Raw genomic sequence first — 16,906 nt, 5'->3', positions numbered from 1 at the left:
GATAGAAAGATGCTCAGTTAGAGCTTGTGCATACAGATGTATGTGAGATGCCTCAGCTTTCTTTGGGAGGGGCAAAAAATTTTGTGTCTTTTATTGATGATGCCACACGCAAGGTGTGGGTCTATCCTCTTCGTTTGAAGAGTGATACATTCGCAGTGTTTCAGAAGTTTGTTGCTCTTGTTGAGAATCAAACTGGCAAAACATTGAAGGCTTTGCGTTCCGACAATGGTGGAGAGTACATGTCCAAACAGTTTCAGGACTTTTGTGATGCTAAAGGCATCAAGAGGGAGCTCTCTACTCCTTATGATCCTCCACAAAACGGGACAGCAGAGAGGATGAACAGGACCACACAGCAGAAGGTCCGTTCTATGTTGTCACATGCTGCATTACCTCATGGTTTTTGGGCTGAAGCTGTTATGACAGCCGTTCACCTTATAAACAGGTCACCTAACACGAGGCTTGGTGGAAAAGTGCCAGAGGAAGTATGGACAGGGAAGCCTCCGTCATACAAGCACTTGAGAGTGTTTGGTTGCGTTGCGTACGTGCACATACGCAGGGAAATGCGCACCAAACTTGATCCTAAGTCTCATAAATGCATATTCCTAGGATATGGTGACAGAGGTGAAATGGGGTATAGACTTTGGGATCCCATGAATAGAAAGATCATACGCAGCAATGATGTCATTTTTGATGAAACATGCATGTATAAGGAGCCTGCAAGGCAACAGGAGCCTGGCAGAGTCATCTTTGATGATGATGGACATCATGGACAACAACCAAGGGCTGTAAATCAGCCATTACAGCAGGAAAACCAGCCCTTAAATGGTGCTGAAAATGGTCCAAATGGACAGCCAGACATGGCAGAAGATATCCCTATGGATATACCACAGTTAGAGGAGATACCGGGCATGGAACAGGAGCCACCAATGGGTGATATGCAGGCTGGACAGCAACCTGCAAATGATGGTCATTGGGTACGGAGGTCCACAAGACCCTCCAGAGCCCCTGACAGGTTTGTTCCAGGGGTTGACTACTTGATGCTTACTGACTGTGGGGAGCCCTCATGTTATAAGGAGGCTTTACAGAGGGCAGACAAGGCTCTTTGGGAGCGTGCCATGAAGTCAGAGATGGATTCTCTGCACAAAAATGGAACATGGAAGTTGGTGCATTTGCCTGCAGGCAAAAAGGTTTTGCCATGCAAATGGGTATACAGGCTCAAAGTTGCACCAGATGCAAAGCCAAGATACAAAGCCAGGTTAGTGGCTAAGGGCTTCAAGCAGGAATATGGTGTGGACTTTGATGAGATCTTCTCTCCAGTGGTCAAAATGACCACACTTAGAGCTGTGTTGGCTTTGGTTGCACATGATGATCTGGACTTGATTCAGATGGATGTGAAGACTGCTTTTCTTCACGGTGATCTCCATGAAGAGATATAAATGCAGCAGCCAGAGGGTTATGCAGTGAGTGGAAAGGAGAAGCTTGTATGCAAGCTGAAAAAGAGTCTTTATGGGCTCAAACAGGCACCAAGGGAATGGTATCATAAATTTGATACATTCATGAAATCCAAGAAATTCAGGAGAAGTGACATAGATCACTGCTTGTACACCAAGAAAGCTTTGGATGGCAGTCTATTGATCCTCATCTTGTATGTTGAGGATATGTTGATTGCCGGGAAATCTCGTAAAGAGATGGATGCCTTGAAGCAGAGGCTGCATCAAACCTTTGATACGAAGGATTTGGGTGATGCAAATCACATTTTGGGTATGCGGATACTTCGGGACAGAAATCAACATGTGTTGTATTTGTCTCAGAAGGAATACATTGGCAAAGTCTTGCAAAGGTTCAATATGGATGGGGGGAAGAAGACTGGTACTCCTTTGCCTCCATATGTGAAACTCAGTGCTATGGACAGCCCACAGTCAGATAGAGACAGGGCTGATATGGCCAAGATTCCGTATGCTTCAGCTTGTGGCAGTCTCATGTATGCCATGGTTGCTACTAGGCCGGACATTGCATTTGCAGTGGGAGTAGTTTCTAGATACATGGCCAACCCTGGCAAGAAGCATTGGGAAGCAGTGAAAGGTGTCATGAGATACCTGAAGGGCACACAGGATATGTGCATTTGTTTTGGCAAACAGGATGCATTAGTGCATGGTTACACGGATTCGGATTATGCCGGTCATCCAGATAATCGGAAGTCTACTACCGGTTATGTATTTACATTCACAGGAGGTGCTGTGTCATGGATATCCAGGATGCAGAAGTGCACTGCCTTATCTACTACAGAGGCCGAGTATATTGCAGCCACAGAGGCTTGCAAGGAGGCATTATGGCTATCTCGGTTAGTGGTTGATTTGGGTTATATAGGGGATATTCCATTGTTGCATTGTGACAGTCAGAGTGCCATCCAGTTGGCAAAGAACCCTGTCTTTCATGCAAAGACGAAGCATGTGGATGTATAGTATCACTTCATCAGAGAGGTGATAGAGAACAAGCAAATTCAGCTTGTTAAGATTCACACGGATGACAACCCGGCTGATCTGTTGACAAAGAGTTTGCCTCCGGAGCGGTTTGCTCATTGCAGACACTTGATGGGCGTTGGATGAGGCCAGTTTCAGCCTTGATATGGCCTTGTATATTATCATGTACATGCTGATTTTTTTCTTTTCCTTTACTTAAGGGCACTTTGCCTTTAAGTGGGAGGTTGTTGGGGTAAAGGCATAATGCCCACCCTTATAGTGTGTACAAGCCCATAAGTTATAGTACATAGTACACTTAGTACTTTTAATGTACTAAGTGCACTATGTGTACTAGTGCAATATACATGTGTGATAGGGGAGTCACACACTCATGCCTCATGAGTTGACTTATCCCCACAACTCTCTCTCTCTCTCTCCCCCTTGTTCTTCTCTGTGTATGTCTCCCACATGAATCTCTAAACCCTAATTCCTGTTTCTCCCACATCATTATTGACTCAAAAGAAAAGATTCTAGAGGGCATTATCATCATCTAGTGAGTACTCTTCTGTAGGGAAAGAGACGCACAAGATTTGCTATAACTGTGTTGATGGAGATGTCAGCTTCTTCGTCTTCTTCAAGGTCTTCAAGACTTACCAAGATGGCATGGTGCTGCACTTGTTCTTTTTCAAGCTTTTTGTGGCATTGAGAGGCTTTGTGCCCCATGCGGCCACAATAGCGACATTTTATACGCTTGTTATTCTTCCAGGCCAGAGTAGCAAATGCCTTTTTTCTTATTTTTGTGGATGGTTCTACTGCTGGAAGTCGCCTATCTGTTGCGACGATCTTTTTCGATGAGCAAAGCAACCATGTCGTCGAAGGTAGTAGAAGCAACTTGAAGGATCTCCAAGGATGGCTCAAAGTGGTTGATGCCCTGCATACTCTTTGTTAACACCACCATCTTGTCTTCATCACTAGATGCACACTTGAGATTGCCAAGTTGTTGCACCAGTGAATAAAAACTAGCAAAATGCTCACTAAGCTCCTAGTCTTCACACATCTTCAAATCATAAAACTTTAATTTGAGAAAGACCTTAGAGTTGTTATTAGTACTTTCTAGGTTTTCCCAGTTCTAGCGTGTTGTGGCGATAACGTCGATGTGATGCACCAAGTTGCTCTGAAGATTTAAACCAATGACGCCAATAGCTTTTTGGTTTTTTTGCTTCCTGAATCTCTATTCAATAGCCATTGCCCCAGGTTGCTCTTCAGCACCGGGGACTACCGCCCATAAATCATCCTTCATGAGAAGGAGTTGCACTTTTGTCTGCCAAGTTGGAAAGCCGTTGGTGCCACTCCACGGCTGCCCGCCAACCTCAACAACCCGTCACCCATATTGGTCATCAACCTCTTTATCGACTGTCCGCCTCTCCCGTCTCTTGGATTGTCCGCATCTGCCAACATTGCTTCTTGACCATCCGTCACCTCACTCTCCACTTGGAGCCATCCGCCCAAATTGCGTTGCCGCTATCCGCCAACTCCCCTCTTCGTCCGTCCATCCCCCCCCACCCTTTCGACTGTCCGGCCGGCTCCCCACCCTCACCCTCACCCCTTGTCGATTCACCTCACCCGCCCTCCCCTTTTTGTCCACCTTCGCCGATGTACCTCCCACCATCCACCCCATATGGTGGACGTCCCCTTCTCTCCATCTTGGCGGCCATCCTTTTCCATCGTGGCGGTCCTCTGACTCGACTCATGGCGGCCATCTTCTCCGTCTTAGTGGACATACTCACGGCCATCACCCCTTTCACTGCCATCCCCTCACCCCCTCGCAGCCATCCTCAGCACTCCTTCGCGGAGATCCTCACTCACCCCCCCTCACAAACATCCCTCCATCTCCACCTCCACCCCCCTTGCAGCCATCCTCTCCTTCTCACCTCACCTCATCTTGCGGACATCCCCTCTCACCCCCTTGCGGCCATACTCACCACTCGCTCGCGGACATACTCAAAACCCCCCTTATTGACTACCTACCCCCCTCCTCTTTGACTAACCGTCCCCTCCCTCGCTCACTACGAGCCCCCTCGTCGTCTACCTGTTCCCCCCTCTCATCGATTAACCGTTCCCCACTCTTCGACTAACCACAACCCCCTTACCTCGTCGACTCCCCGCCAGACCCCCCTTTCCCCTCTTCTCTCTCATTGCCTTCTTTCCCCCCTTTGCCCTCATAGCCCCCTTTTTCCTTCTCTTTCATCACCGCTCCCCACTCTCTCTCATCGCCCTGTCATCCGCCATCTATTGCTCGTCATCTTCGTGCTCGGGTTGCCACAGCACTGCTTCACACCATGCACTCCTGGCCAGCTCGTCGTGTCCTTGCCATTCACACCAAACTAGCCATGCAGGGGATGTTGTTAGGCATTCCGACTGCCCGTTTCCACTCACCAGATTTTCACATCGGTTGCCTGGCGCCCATTGTGACCTGTTCGTCTGGCTCGGCCTGCTGATGTGGCAAACAGGTCGGCTACTACTATGAGGACCGCCATTTTCACACCAACTTGCTACCCCACCAATCGGGCTCTCGTTTTGCTCATCATCTACCTCCGCCACCTACGTATGGGTCCAACCGCTCTGCAAATATCACCACTTGCGCTTATCCACCACCCTATCACCCCCACCTTGCACAGATCACCCGTCTTTTCGCCCTATCACCCCCTACCACCCTATGCAATGCACACCCTTGCCTTCTATCAGCCCCACCTACTCCTCCCAAATCCGCCATTGTCAGTTGAGTCCCCTCTGAGCACAAGCAAGGACCTGTGGGGACAATGTTATGTTCACAGGGTAGGTAGCTCCTTGAAGGGCCCAACTTGGGTGCACGTTAACAGACAAGGATCCCACCCAGCGCAAGTTCTTAATTCCAGGGATTGGAAAAGACCGCCACAGCGTTAGTGCTACTTTTTGAATCTTTGGTACAGGGACCTGGGCTGATGATAGGTCTTTGAGCTTCTAGTCAAATGGCCTCTTACTGAATCATTTAAAGGGCCAATAGTCCCACTAGTACGTGGTTCTTCACATGGTTGGAAGATAACATCATCGGCACCCTCTTCTAGACATAAGCATGGTGCTTTAAGTCGCATCTTGGGTGCATTTTCATGCAGATGTTTAACTTTATCAATCATGTGTATATGGTTTTGTCAATTGTATGGCTGGGCATAATGCTAGAATTAAACATTTGTGTATTGAGAAGTTTAGGAGCCAAGGGGGCAGAGGGTTAAACCCACCCTTGGTGCAATAGGGGGGACGATTTGGTCTATGGTGATGCAAGCCTGACCCCACCTTTTCATGTCTTGGTGGTTGATGTTATATAGATATATAAAAAAGAAACTCCCCAAGGGTACTTCTCCAAGCAACATACTTCTATCTTCCTCACCGAGGACGGTGAGAACTCTAGTGGTGGGTGACTTGTAGCCAGCAAGGGTTCCCACACACCTGAATTGTCCACCAAGATGCAACCTGGACTGTCCACCGCAAAGCGTGACTGGTGAGTCAACGGAGGCGCCAAGCATTGGACCATCAAGTGGAGACTCACCACCACAACGGACACAAGGAGGTGCATTGAAGGCTCCAACGGCATTGACTGACACTCCACCACATCTCCAGAGATAGGAGATTCCGCCAGAGGCTACGCTGCCACCCAAGGCATCCACCAAAGATAGGAGATGCCACCGTCTCAACCTCTATATGGCCCTCGTCCCACCTTAGAGGACATCCTTATCCTGCAACCTTATCTCACTTGGAGGACATCCTCATCTTGCAACCTTCATACCACTTTGTACCTTTTGTTCTACCATCAACTTGTGTCATGTCGTCCTCTTCACTTTGACCTCTGCTGAGTGTGCACGGTACAGTGAGCGACTTGCATCAATGTTCTCTGATTAGTGCAAGCGTTTACGTTCCTTTCGCAGTCTCGTCTCTTTTGTGTTGTGTTTGCTACATAGTGTCTCATGTGTTGCGCTGTGAGTTTAGAGGACTCCAGACATACTGTCCACGAGAGCCACCACATAGTGTACCAAGCAACCAACCCTGCTACAAAAGAAAAAGGTTAAATGCTTTTCCTGTTAACAAGAAAGGACACATAAACAAAGAATGCAAAAAAAAGAAAGCACATGCCTAGAATGACGCTCTAAAGACCAAGGAAGAATCCAATCATGTTGCAAACATAGAGCTATTTGTTGCCATCGAAGAAGTGTGCACTGAGACAGCTCATGCTGCAGCACATGACAATTCTTGGATCATCAACAGTGAGGCTTCTAGGCACATGACGAGCCGCAAGCATTGGTATTCTTCCCTAAAGCCTGTGGGAGATGACATCACAGTGGCAGTGTACAATGAGGGAAAGTGCCCAATAAAAGGTTCAGGTACTATTTCACTTATGTTTAAAGAAGGTTGTACAAAAGCCTTTCAAATAATCTTTGCGTTCCTGATATGAAGAGGAACTTGCTTTCTGTCTCGGCCATCACTGACCATGACTTACAGAATCACTTCCACAAGAATGGTGCAATCACTTCCACAAGAATGGTGCAATCATTCTTGACGGAATTGCAGTTTGAGGTTCTTCCAATTTGTTCACCTTGATAAATGATTACAGTAGAAAGATTTGGGTGTATCTTCTTAAGGAAAAGTCTCAAGCTTTTGGAAAGTTTAAGGAATGGCTTGCATTGGTTGAAACTCAAACAAAAACAAAGTTGAAGCACTTCAGAACAGACTAAGGAGGAGAACACATGTCCAATAGATACTTGGGTTTCTGAAAGGAAATAGACAAAGCGGTAGCTTATTACCCCTCGCACTCCCGAAAAAAATGGTACTGCAGAGCATCATAAGAATCACACTATTGTTAAAATAGCAATGCTTAATGACAGGAATCTACCTAAATCCTTTTGGACTGAGGCAGTTAACATGGCTGTGTGCATTCTTAACAAGAGTGCAACAAAGACAGTCAAAGCGATGACTCCATCACATGCCTACAGTACGAAACCTTCAACAGCACACTTGAAAGTTTTTGGGTATGAATGTTATGTACATGTTCCACATACTCAGAGAACAAAATTGGATGCCAAAAACCAGAAACGCATCTTCTTGGATTACAACATAGAGTTGAAGGGATATTGGCTCTATGACCCTCAGACAAAGCAGATCACAGCGAGCCGTGATGTAGTGTTCCAGGAACAACCACTTCAGATGGAGGAGGAGCTTTCCTCTTCTTCATCACGCAACAAGGAAATCACCAAAGCAAAACAATGTCGACATGTAGGACGAGCTCCCAGGCATTCTAATGGAGGGCAAGCCTATCCATTTCCTATGGACATCAATTTTGAAGATGAAGAACAAAAGCAGGATGTGCCACAAAAAAGTAAGACATTTCCTAAGTGGTAAAGGAAACTTTTGGATGAGGCAAAACCTCCGACCACCAAGAATGTGCCTCAAGATGTTTGCAGATCCAGAAGGTTAGAGGAGAAAAACAGGACTAGGGAGAATCTTGTGAATTTTTTTCTCATGATAGAGGTACTCAAGATTCAAGATCCTACCACCTTTGTTGAAGCACAAGGGGATGCAAGCACAATATGACGCTTATCTTGAAAAACCACACTTTGGGCCTTGTAGATCGTCCTCCAAAACGCAAGGTAATGGGCACTAAGTGGGCTTACAAAGCAAAATACAAATCTGATGGTACTTTGGAAAAGTACAAGACACGGCTAGTCACCAAAGTTTTTGCACAAGCTCAAGATTTTGACTTTCAAGATGCTTTTGTTCCTCCAGCCAAGTTACAGGAGCAAAACAACCTTTGTTGAAGCACAAGGGTATGCGAAGTGGATGCCAGCCATGCATTGCTATCTTATTTGGTTTTGTGCCATTTCATTTTGTTTAATAGTATTAATTGTTTAAGTGTGTGTCAAGATTGTGCTTTTGGGGCAATTACAAGAGTAGCCATCGTTGAGCAACCCAGGCACCCGGCATCCCCATATTCACACGGGAAGGGGCCTAGGAGGCCAGATGGTTTAGTGATGGCTTGGATTAGATTTAGCACATTGCCAAATAGGCTACATGCTACACTAGATCGTTATCTCATATTTGATCCACATGGAGTAGGAAGACTTTACTCTTGGACACCGTGTCCTCACATTGTGGGGCCCGAACGGGGCCCAAGAGCCTGGATGGCCGTGGGAGGTGGGAGCCATAGATTTGCCGGCTAGCTGTCCTAGCTGCTAGCTGCCAAGGATGGTTGTCTTGCCAGCCTTAGCTGCTAGTTGCCAGCCTCGCCAGGCTATGCTACCCAAGCACCCCGCCTAGGATAGCCTTATTTGGCTGCCCTAAGGCTGGTCACCATGGCCTCAACCTGATCATCCCATTACGGCCCTCAACCAACCCTTCCCATAGGAATTCTGCCTCTCAAACCATCTGCCGAATGCTCGCCGTATTTGCATCTCTTCCTTACACACAGCAATATGCCATCCTTGACACCAACAAACCCTTGTACAAACTTCAACAAAGCAATTTGTTTCAGAAAAAGAGAAATGGTGAGAGAAATACCTAGAGATCTTGACATCTACAACACCTAGACACGCATACCTCTTCAGACTATGTTAGGGTTGCTCAAATACCAACTTTGGTAAAGTGATCTGGCCTCGGGAAGGAGTACCTTCCTCTTCTCCCGGTGATTGGTGGAGCCATTGGTAAAGTGATGGAATCCCCCCCCCCCCCCCACTAACGCTTCGGCCCTCGCACAAGCGACCAGGATCCCATCCCTTCGCATCTGTATTGCCTCGCCAGAGACAGTGCCTCAGGTCGTATCCCTTCCTTGCCTCTGGGAAGATCCCATTCTCTATAGAGTAGAGTACTCGAGCTTCCCAGGCCAATGCTTCATATGCAGGCAAATGGGATGTCTTGCTAGAGCTTGTCCTTGTCGCCAGTCTAGGAGACCGCCTCTAGTTCCCCCCCCCCAACCCCCCCCCCCCCCCCAAAATCCCTGCTCGGATCATCCTCAGGGGGGCGGGAGAGACGCAGGCCCTTAGGCAACAGAGCACCAGGACCTGACCGCGGACAACTCTGCTACCCACAAGTGGTAGACCGTTGGCCCACTCCAGGGCCGCCGGCCAACTTCCAAAGTAAGTGGCATCACCATGTCTGCCAGGCTGGCAAAGTACAGGAGAATTCAGTTCTATTAGAGAACCGTTTCGAGCATTTATCGCAGCATCCACCTATTCAGCGATGTCCCCCCCCCACCCCCCCCAATCACTTCGAGGGTCCCACCTCCGGCCCCTCTGGTCCGGAGGCCATTACCCCGTCTCGAGATTCCTTCAATGAGGCCAGCTAGTCCCACTGAGCCCTCGACGAGCCCCTCCCCACACCCTCCCTCTCAAGCGGATCACTCCCAGCCGCTTCCATCTCCCTCTTGCCAGCTTCCCCATCCCCCTCCGCCGCCTCCCCTCCTAATCCTCAACCCTCTCCTCCGACTCTTCTCATAGAAATCCCCCGTACCCCGTCCTCTTCTTCTGAGCCTACACTCCCCCCTCCCCCCCCCCCTTTGAGTATTCCCGCCGCCCTTCGGCTGCACCTGATCCAAAGTGGAGGAAGACGGCGAGTTCCATCCGCCAATTGATTCATCTCTTCTCGGAGCTGGTAGAGATTACCATCACCGCCTACCTAATGAGGGCTCTCTCACCAGAGTCACCAAGTGCTCCCCGGGATCCTAGGGCTTCCAATGAATTACAGTTTCTTCCGATGTCTCCCTATCGAAGGAACTGATATTTTCGAGGAGACAGTGGCTCCCATCCGGATTTGTGTGGTGTTCCATCATTCCAGGCCATCCACGCCAAAGAGTGGCACGATGATCTTCTCCTTTCCCTTGTGTGCAGCCCCGGGGGCAATCCCAAAGACATTGTCGCTGAGATTCCTGAGGGTGGCCGCACCTTGAAGAAGCTGCTAGTCGATTGGCAAACTCCTATGTGCCAGTAGCCAAAGAAAGAGGGTGATCTTTCGAGGCCGAAAACTGTTGCAGAGCCTCTTCCAAAGATCTAAGAGAAAACGCTGTGAGAGGCCTTGTGACTGCGAGTGTGCTGCCCCTGATGGGGTGCCCTCGACTTCGGGCATCTGGATCCTGCGGCCTAGTAGTGTAGTGTATGTGAAGAACGGGGTACCCAGCTTCTACTCCCTGTGGGAAGGATCACGCCAAGTCCACTCCCTTGGGTCCCACTGGAGGTGCGTGAGCAGCCGGCTCTCCCAAATCCATAAACGCCAAAGTCTCTCCTTGGCCACCTTGACCGAATGGGGGTCAATGTGCCACTCATGTGCCTGAAATCCGATCACCCTCATCCTCTGTAAGGTGCATCCACTAAAGCCATCCAAAGGGGGCTCTGATCTCTCTAATCTGCCATGGGGTCCAATCGAAAAAGTGAGCAAAGCACAACTCTCATTTGCGCCATGAATCGCCAAGAGAATATCATGCCTAGTAAACATGCCCAACCTCCACTGCGCCCGGGGAGGGGGGTCGGGTCAGGGATAGGGGTCAGCCACTCCTCAGGAATAGTAGAGTCAATGTCGAGGTTGAGTTTGTCTCTACCTCGGATCCCAGCCAGGCTCAGGGGAAGCTGTCTGAATGCAAGCCAATCTCCAAGGGATTTGGCAAGTCCTATGCTCAACACTCCCTAGGATACATGAGGTTGGGCCCCCAGCATGTGGCCACTGGGTAAACAGATGAGGGGCTGCCGAAGACGCTCCTTCGAGGCTGTTAAAGCCTCCACCCATGCACCAAAAGTCAGCTTGAGGGAGGGATTGACGGACTATACTCTAGAAGATGGCTCTACCTGTAGTGATGCTTGGGGCATAAACATTGAGGAAGCCCACACAGTCCTCTCCAATCCTAATGGTAACCCACTGAGCTCGCCCAGTGACTATGACACTTGATCTAAACACTGTTGGCAAGAGCTGCTCACTGACAGAAATACAGACTCCCCCCTACGTCTAGAGGGATCACATGAGGGAGAACAAAAAGTGCCTCCTGCCTGGTAAAGTCTTCCTGCAACGACGGGTACACCCCTCGGAAAGATGGTGCTCCTAGAAGAAAAGAACATCGATGGGTCTCCCGACTGTTGCTGTATGGAGCTCTCCTCTAAGGACTCCTCATCTCTTAAAGCACTGAGGCTCCCCCAAACCCTAAATGTTCCATGAGGCAATCCGCATATCAATCTTTGTTGGATGCAGAACTATCGGAACTGCCCTCCACTCGAAGAGTCTTGGGTGTGTGTTTCGACAGGGAGTAGTCACAGCCAGTCCTGGGAGAAGGTGTGCCAGGTGGGCGCGGATCCTGTCTTCCATGTGTCGCTACTTTGTCCGAGCTCAAGAGTAAGCATACTTTGAACTCCTTCGGTCACAACGTAAGTATGTGTAAGAGGGGGGAAGGGGTATTGCAACTGAGATATGAAGTAACACAAAGAGCAGCACCTCCGGGCTAGAGGACACCACCTTCCCATCCTCATCTCTATGGTCTGAGCCTCCCAACTCCATTTGAGCCAAGGGCCAAAGATGGGTAATCATGTCGGTGATGCACAGATCCCACTCTAAGCTCGGCAGGTTTGGCAACGGATTCTCCGCATTTTCACGATGGACAGGTCCTCTACCCGTACCATTTCATAGGGCATTATCGCTTGGGCCACTGAAGCTGAGTTTGTCATGGCTTATGAGGAGGAAGGTGGGGGGCTAGCCCTTCAGGGCTCTCACCTTCGGATTTCGGCAGTACCAATCCCATCCCCATCTATTGATCACTGGACTCCATGTTCATGCCAAAGATGGGAGATTTGTAGCAGCATTGCAGAGCCTGGCACATCTGGAGAGCTCGATGCAATGAAGTCATCAAAGGCACCCATACTCCGCCTCTGGAATCCATCGGGAGCATTTGGCTCGACATCATTCATGCCCTCCGCGGCCAGAGGGGGAAGTTGCACAATGGCTCTGACCGCATGCGGAAGCGGCGGGAAGCCTTCTTGAGGCTCTGGCGGCCGCCGTTAGCCCTTTTCTCACAGATAGAGGTGGTGAGCCCACTTGGCACTATAGACCACCTATGTGGTTATTCCCTCCCCCTCCCTTTGTATGAGATAGCCTTCTCATCATAGAGCGGCCAGCCGGAGGAGAACTGCAACTTTCTCCACCTCTTGTTCTTTGATCCTCGCCCCATACATGAAGGCAAGTTTGCATCTAGCCCTTCGTGGTTGTATTTAGCCCTTCGTCGCTTGTTTTTGTTAATTAATAGAAGGATCTATTTCCCAGTAAAAAAAAAAGAATGCCCTATGATACCCGAATAGCAAAGAATTTCCACATGAAGAGCTCGTGTTTTGGGTATCATGGCCACCATACCATGTAAGAATGCCTTATGATACCAAACAGCAAAGAGTTTCAACATGAAGAGTTCTATTTGGGCATCATGGCCACTACACCGTCGAGAAGTAAACTTGTGAGAGACAAGCTCGCTCCTTGCTGACCTCCCTCACATTCCTCTTTTGATTTTTTAACCCTCTTTAAAGTATTTTTTGAGTGCATGTTGTTTTGAAGATAATTTACATGCAAAGGTGGTCAAGTTTGATGTCAATAACCTCTTCACTTTTTAAGTAAACTTGTGAGAGACAAGCTCGCTCCTTGCTGACCTCCCTCACATTCCTCTTTTGATTTTTTAACCCTCTTTGAGTGCATGTTGTTTTGAAGATAATTTACATGCAAAGGTGGTCAAGTTTGATGTCAATAACCTCTTCACTTCTTATTTCTGATTGTTACCTGAACTTGGCAGACTTCTTCCTTTCAGTGTCTCTGAATTTTCACTGAGCTCCATGCAATGGGTAGACGTGAGGAAGTTGTCATGTAATGTGTCCATACACAGCTCTTGATTATTTGAACGATTATTATCAGGAAGCTGTGGTCTCTGTACTTGTTGCAGCTTTGCCTCTAGCTCTTGTATTCGTGCCAGTTGTGACTTAAGTATGCCAATATCCTGTAAAGAACTCCAAATCAAAACTCCCATGAACACTGCATGCATGGTGTTGCGATATTGGGTGAAGTTCAGATAATTTGTATGTGGACTCTGATTGGACTCAACAGACCTCATTTTCATTTATATCATCCAGCTCCTGAAAGTTCTTCCCACTCTGAAGATACTCCAGCCTAAGGTGTAGTTTGTCCCGTTCAACCTGTATTAATTTTTTATTTATCAAGGGAGATAATTTACATGCTTTGTTATCACAATGCAAGTATGTGAAAGAGATCTTGCAAAAACACAATATGTAGAGTTACAAACCTATTAGCATTCCATTGCAAACTGGTCATACACTTCCGAAACATGTAGATGAGGAAGATGCAGATGCTACTGTGTATGGCCAAAAAGTTGGTGCTCCCATCTGTTTATGCTCTACTAGGTCAAACATTGTGTATCTTATTGCACTCTTAAGCAGACTTATGTCCTGCTCAAAATCTTCTCATTGGCAAGCAGTTATATGAGTCTCTATAGTTACCTCCATGGGACTCCTCACTTAGGCATGTTTCATGCAAAAGGTGAAAATCCAAATCTATTTGGATTCAGTGACTCGGATTGGGCAAGAGAGAAAGATGACCAAAAATCAACCAATGGATTTAGTTTCTCACTTGGTTCTTCTACTATCTCATGGGCAAGAAAGAAACATACTAGAGTGGCTACTTCATAACGTTGATAGGTTTCTTTGCTCCCAAAGAAAATGCCCAATAGATATGTCCACCCCACCCCAAGAAAACGAAATAAATCATTGATGTATGGTTAGAAACCTTAGGAAAAGATAACTACTGCGTGGCCACTGTCCAAAAATGAAAATTAGCCGTTGTCGCCCCAGCCAAAAGAACACTTGTATGCAGTAACGGAGGCGAGATTGCAAAGAGAAGGCCAAAAGTTGCGGGAAGCGGTGGAGAGAAGATTGGAATTAGAGACACTTGGAAAAAAGAAATTTGTAGAAAGAGAAGATTAGATTGTGTGTGAGCTGAACATAGAGAAGAGAAGCCAGAAGGGGGTCGAAAGAAAGAAAGAAAAAAGGACTCGAATGTGAGTGAAAAAGAAGCCAAGACAGACACTTGGGTGGAGGAGTTCAGTGGAAGTTTGTTGCGGCTGTATTGTTTGAGAAGAAGACGCCACGGGTTTTGTTTGAACTAACTTGAGTTTGCCTAGAGCAGAAATTGTAAAGGTGAGAGGGTCTTGTAGGAGGTGGGTTCCCTCAAACTGTGAAGCTGCAAATCTGTTGGAACTTGGACCAGCTCAAAGTCATATTGAACGGTTCTCTGCAGTGCTTGTTGGTGGTTGTCTGCAAAGTGTAGCTACAACTATGGTTGTTGTTTCTAGTTCATTGTGGAGTTGAGAATACATGGTTTTGTTGGGATAATTGAGTGGAAGTCCCTTGGTTTTGTGGTTCTTCTCTCTTTTCAATTCTATCCCCAAATCTCAGGGGTGTTGAGATTGGCTCAGTTTTATATATTTATACAAAGAGATCTGATTGTGTTGGTTTGATGAAATCTTAAGCTTTGGGTTTAGCTGTGTTGCTTTGATGGAGTTTGTTGAGGAGAAACAACTATGAATGAAGAACTCACTTGTGTTGAGTCAAAACTTTGTCAATTAGCTTGTGTTTGAGTTAGCAGGTTTTAACAGAGGCAACTTGGTCAGTTGTGTGTCAACATCAGTCAGATGAGATTGTTTAAGTATTGGTCTGGTCCTGCTTAACTCTCATGAGGTCTGGGCTTACAATTAGAACCATTCAGAAGTGAATCTGCCAGGGTGGGCATTGCTAGTGGTCTGAGAACTGTGTCAGGTCAGAAGGGAGTCGGCCTGGATCAGCTGAGGCCCAATAGGAGTCAGTCGTGGATGTTCAGGAGTAGTTTTGATCTCTTTGTGTTGAAGAGGAAAGATTTGAGTCAAGTCTGACAATCAGCTGTCAACAGTCAGGCAGAATTGAAGGAGAAGGTTTTCTTCTTGAGTCAACAGACCGTTAGCAGCTGTCAACTATGAGTGTAGAGAGGTGAGTCCTGGTGGGGTGTGAGTTTTTTGAGGGCTTAAGAGGCTCAATGGACACAGAGGAGTGGAATTATCATCCAATTGGATCGTGGTTCAGTTTGGTTAGAACAGTCTGTTTGGTCAGAACAGGTCAGAGGGCCCTTGAGTGAAGAATTCTGCTTCAGTTGGGCCAGTCAAGTCTGTTTCGAACAGTTGGGTCTATCTTAGCCAATTCAGTCAGAAGGGTGTTTGCCGAGAGTCAGCAAGGAGTCCAAGAAGCTCTTGGGGTTGTGTATATAAGGTTAGCTAATGCTGGAGGATTGTAGAGGATCCTAGAGGACACATTTTGGAAGGAAGTGAGCATCGGCATTTGGAAAGAGGAATATTGTCAACATCTGATCTGTCTGCATCAACTGAGAGTATTTCTGTTCAGTTGGAAGTCAGCTGAGGTTGGGTGAAGGGTTATAAGGGAAGATCATGGCCATTGGAGATTAGAGCTGACCTAGGAGGACATCTGGAAGAGTCAGTTGTACTGTCTAAGGAATTTGGAGTGTGCTCAAGTGTCCGCCGATGCCAGCCAGAGGTCAGGGGGCGTCAGCTGAGTGTACTTGTGCCTTGATTTGGTATTGTCTGCTAGTGTTGTGGTGCTGGTGGTAGTTCTCTCTACACAATGGTGTGTTTCGGACAGGCTATAGAGGTAGGTCTCCCCGACACATCATTGTTTTGGTGCCCCCATTGAGGAGGGCTTTGAAGCACCCTTCAGCTTGTTTACAGGTCTGAGAGTTTTCAATAGAACAGATGGCAACCATGATGACATATCCGGTCTTCCATGGGCATGCTAGAGAGGATCCAGAGGAATTTTTGACGGAGATGGAGTCTGCAGCATTTGCCTTGGGCAAGGATAGAGATGAGGATAAGCTGACATCGTTGTCTATGTTGATGAAGGGAGATGCCAAACAGTGGTTGCAGACTTGGAGAGCTCAGTTAAATCAAGGCTAGGCATATGAAGACATCAAAGTGGCCTTGGTGCAGCATTATAAGCAAGGAGAATCCCCAGATACTCTGTTTTGCAGGAAATTCAAAAGTTGCAGCATAATCTGTCTGACATGTTTGACAGACTTGTGGACCATTTTGAAGACCTGTGGTTAAGATGGGACACTTCTTTGGGAACAGAGCATCAGCATGTCCTTCTAAAGAAAGACATGTTTATTCAGTCCCTTCATGCTTATCTAAAGGAGAAAGTGGAGTTGAAGAGACCCAGAACCTTTGAAGAGGCTTTGAGGATAGCCAAAGAGAAGGAGTGGAAGCTTCAGAGGTTGGCTCAAAAGCAAAGGGAAGTTCAAACTGGAGGAAGGCCAGCTATGCCTGGGGAAAGAAGAGCAAAAGGAGCTGCTCCATGTGCCCC

The 16,906-nt window shown here is 47.5% G+C and overlaps 1 protein-coding gene across 2 annotated transcripts in view; it reads right to left on the bottom strand.

Annotated features, from left to right (window-relative positions):
- Positions 1 to 16,906, bottom strand: part of LOC147623818 (kinesin-like protein KIN-4A) — a 106,977-nt gene that overhangs the window by 69,880 nt on the left and 20,191 nt on the right. For both annotated transcript variants that reach the window (XM_086820446.1, XM_086820447.1), the window contains exons 5-6: positions 13,598 to 13,684; positions 13,275 to 13,488 (exon numbers count right to left, since the gene is read on the bottom strand). In XM_086820446.1, the coding sequence (XP_086676572.1) occupies positions 13,275 to 13,488; positions 13,598 to 13,684 (301 nt within the window). The remainder of the gene's footprint in view (positions 1 to 13,274; positions 13,489 to 13,597; positions 13,685 to 16,906) is intronic.

Source organism: Cibotium barometz, chromosome 26 (genome assembly GCF_041138505.1).
Source record: "Cibotium barometz isolate CiBa-2024 chromosome 26, ASM4113850v1, whole genome shotgun sequence".
Taxonomy (NCBI): domain Eukaryota; kingdom Viridiplantae; phylum Streptophyta; class Polypodiopsida; order Cyatheales; family Cibotiaceae; genus Cibotium; species Cibotium barometz.
Note: the sequence above shows the minus strand (reverse complement) of the source record. Positions and strands in the feature narration are given on the sequence as shown.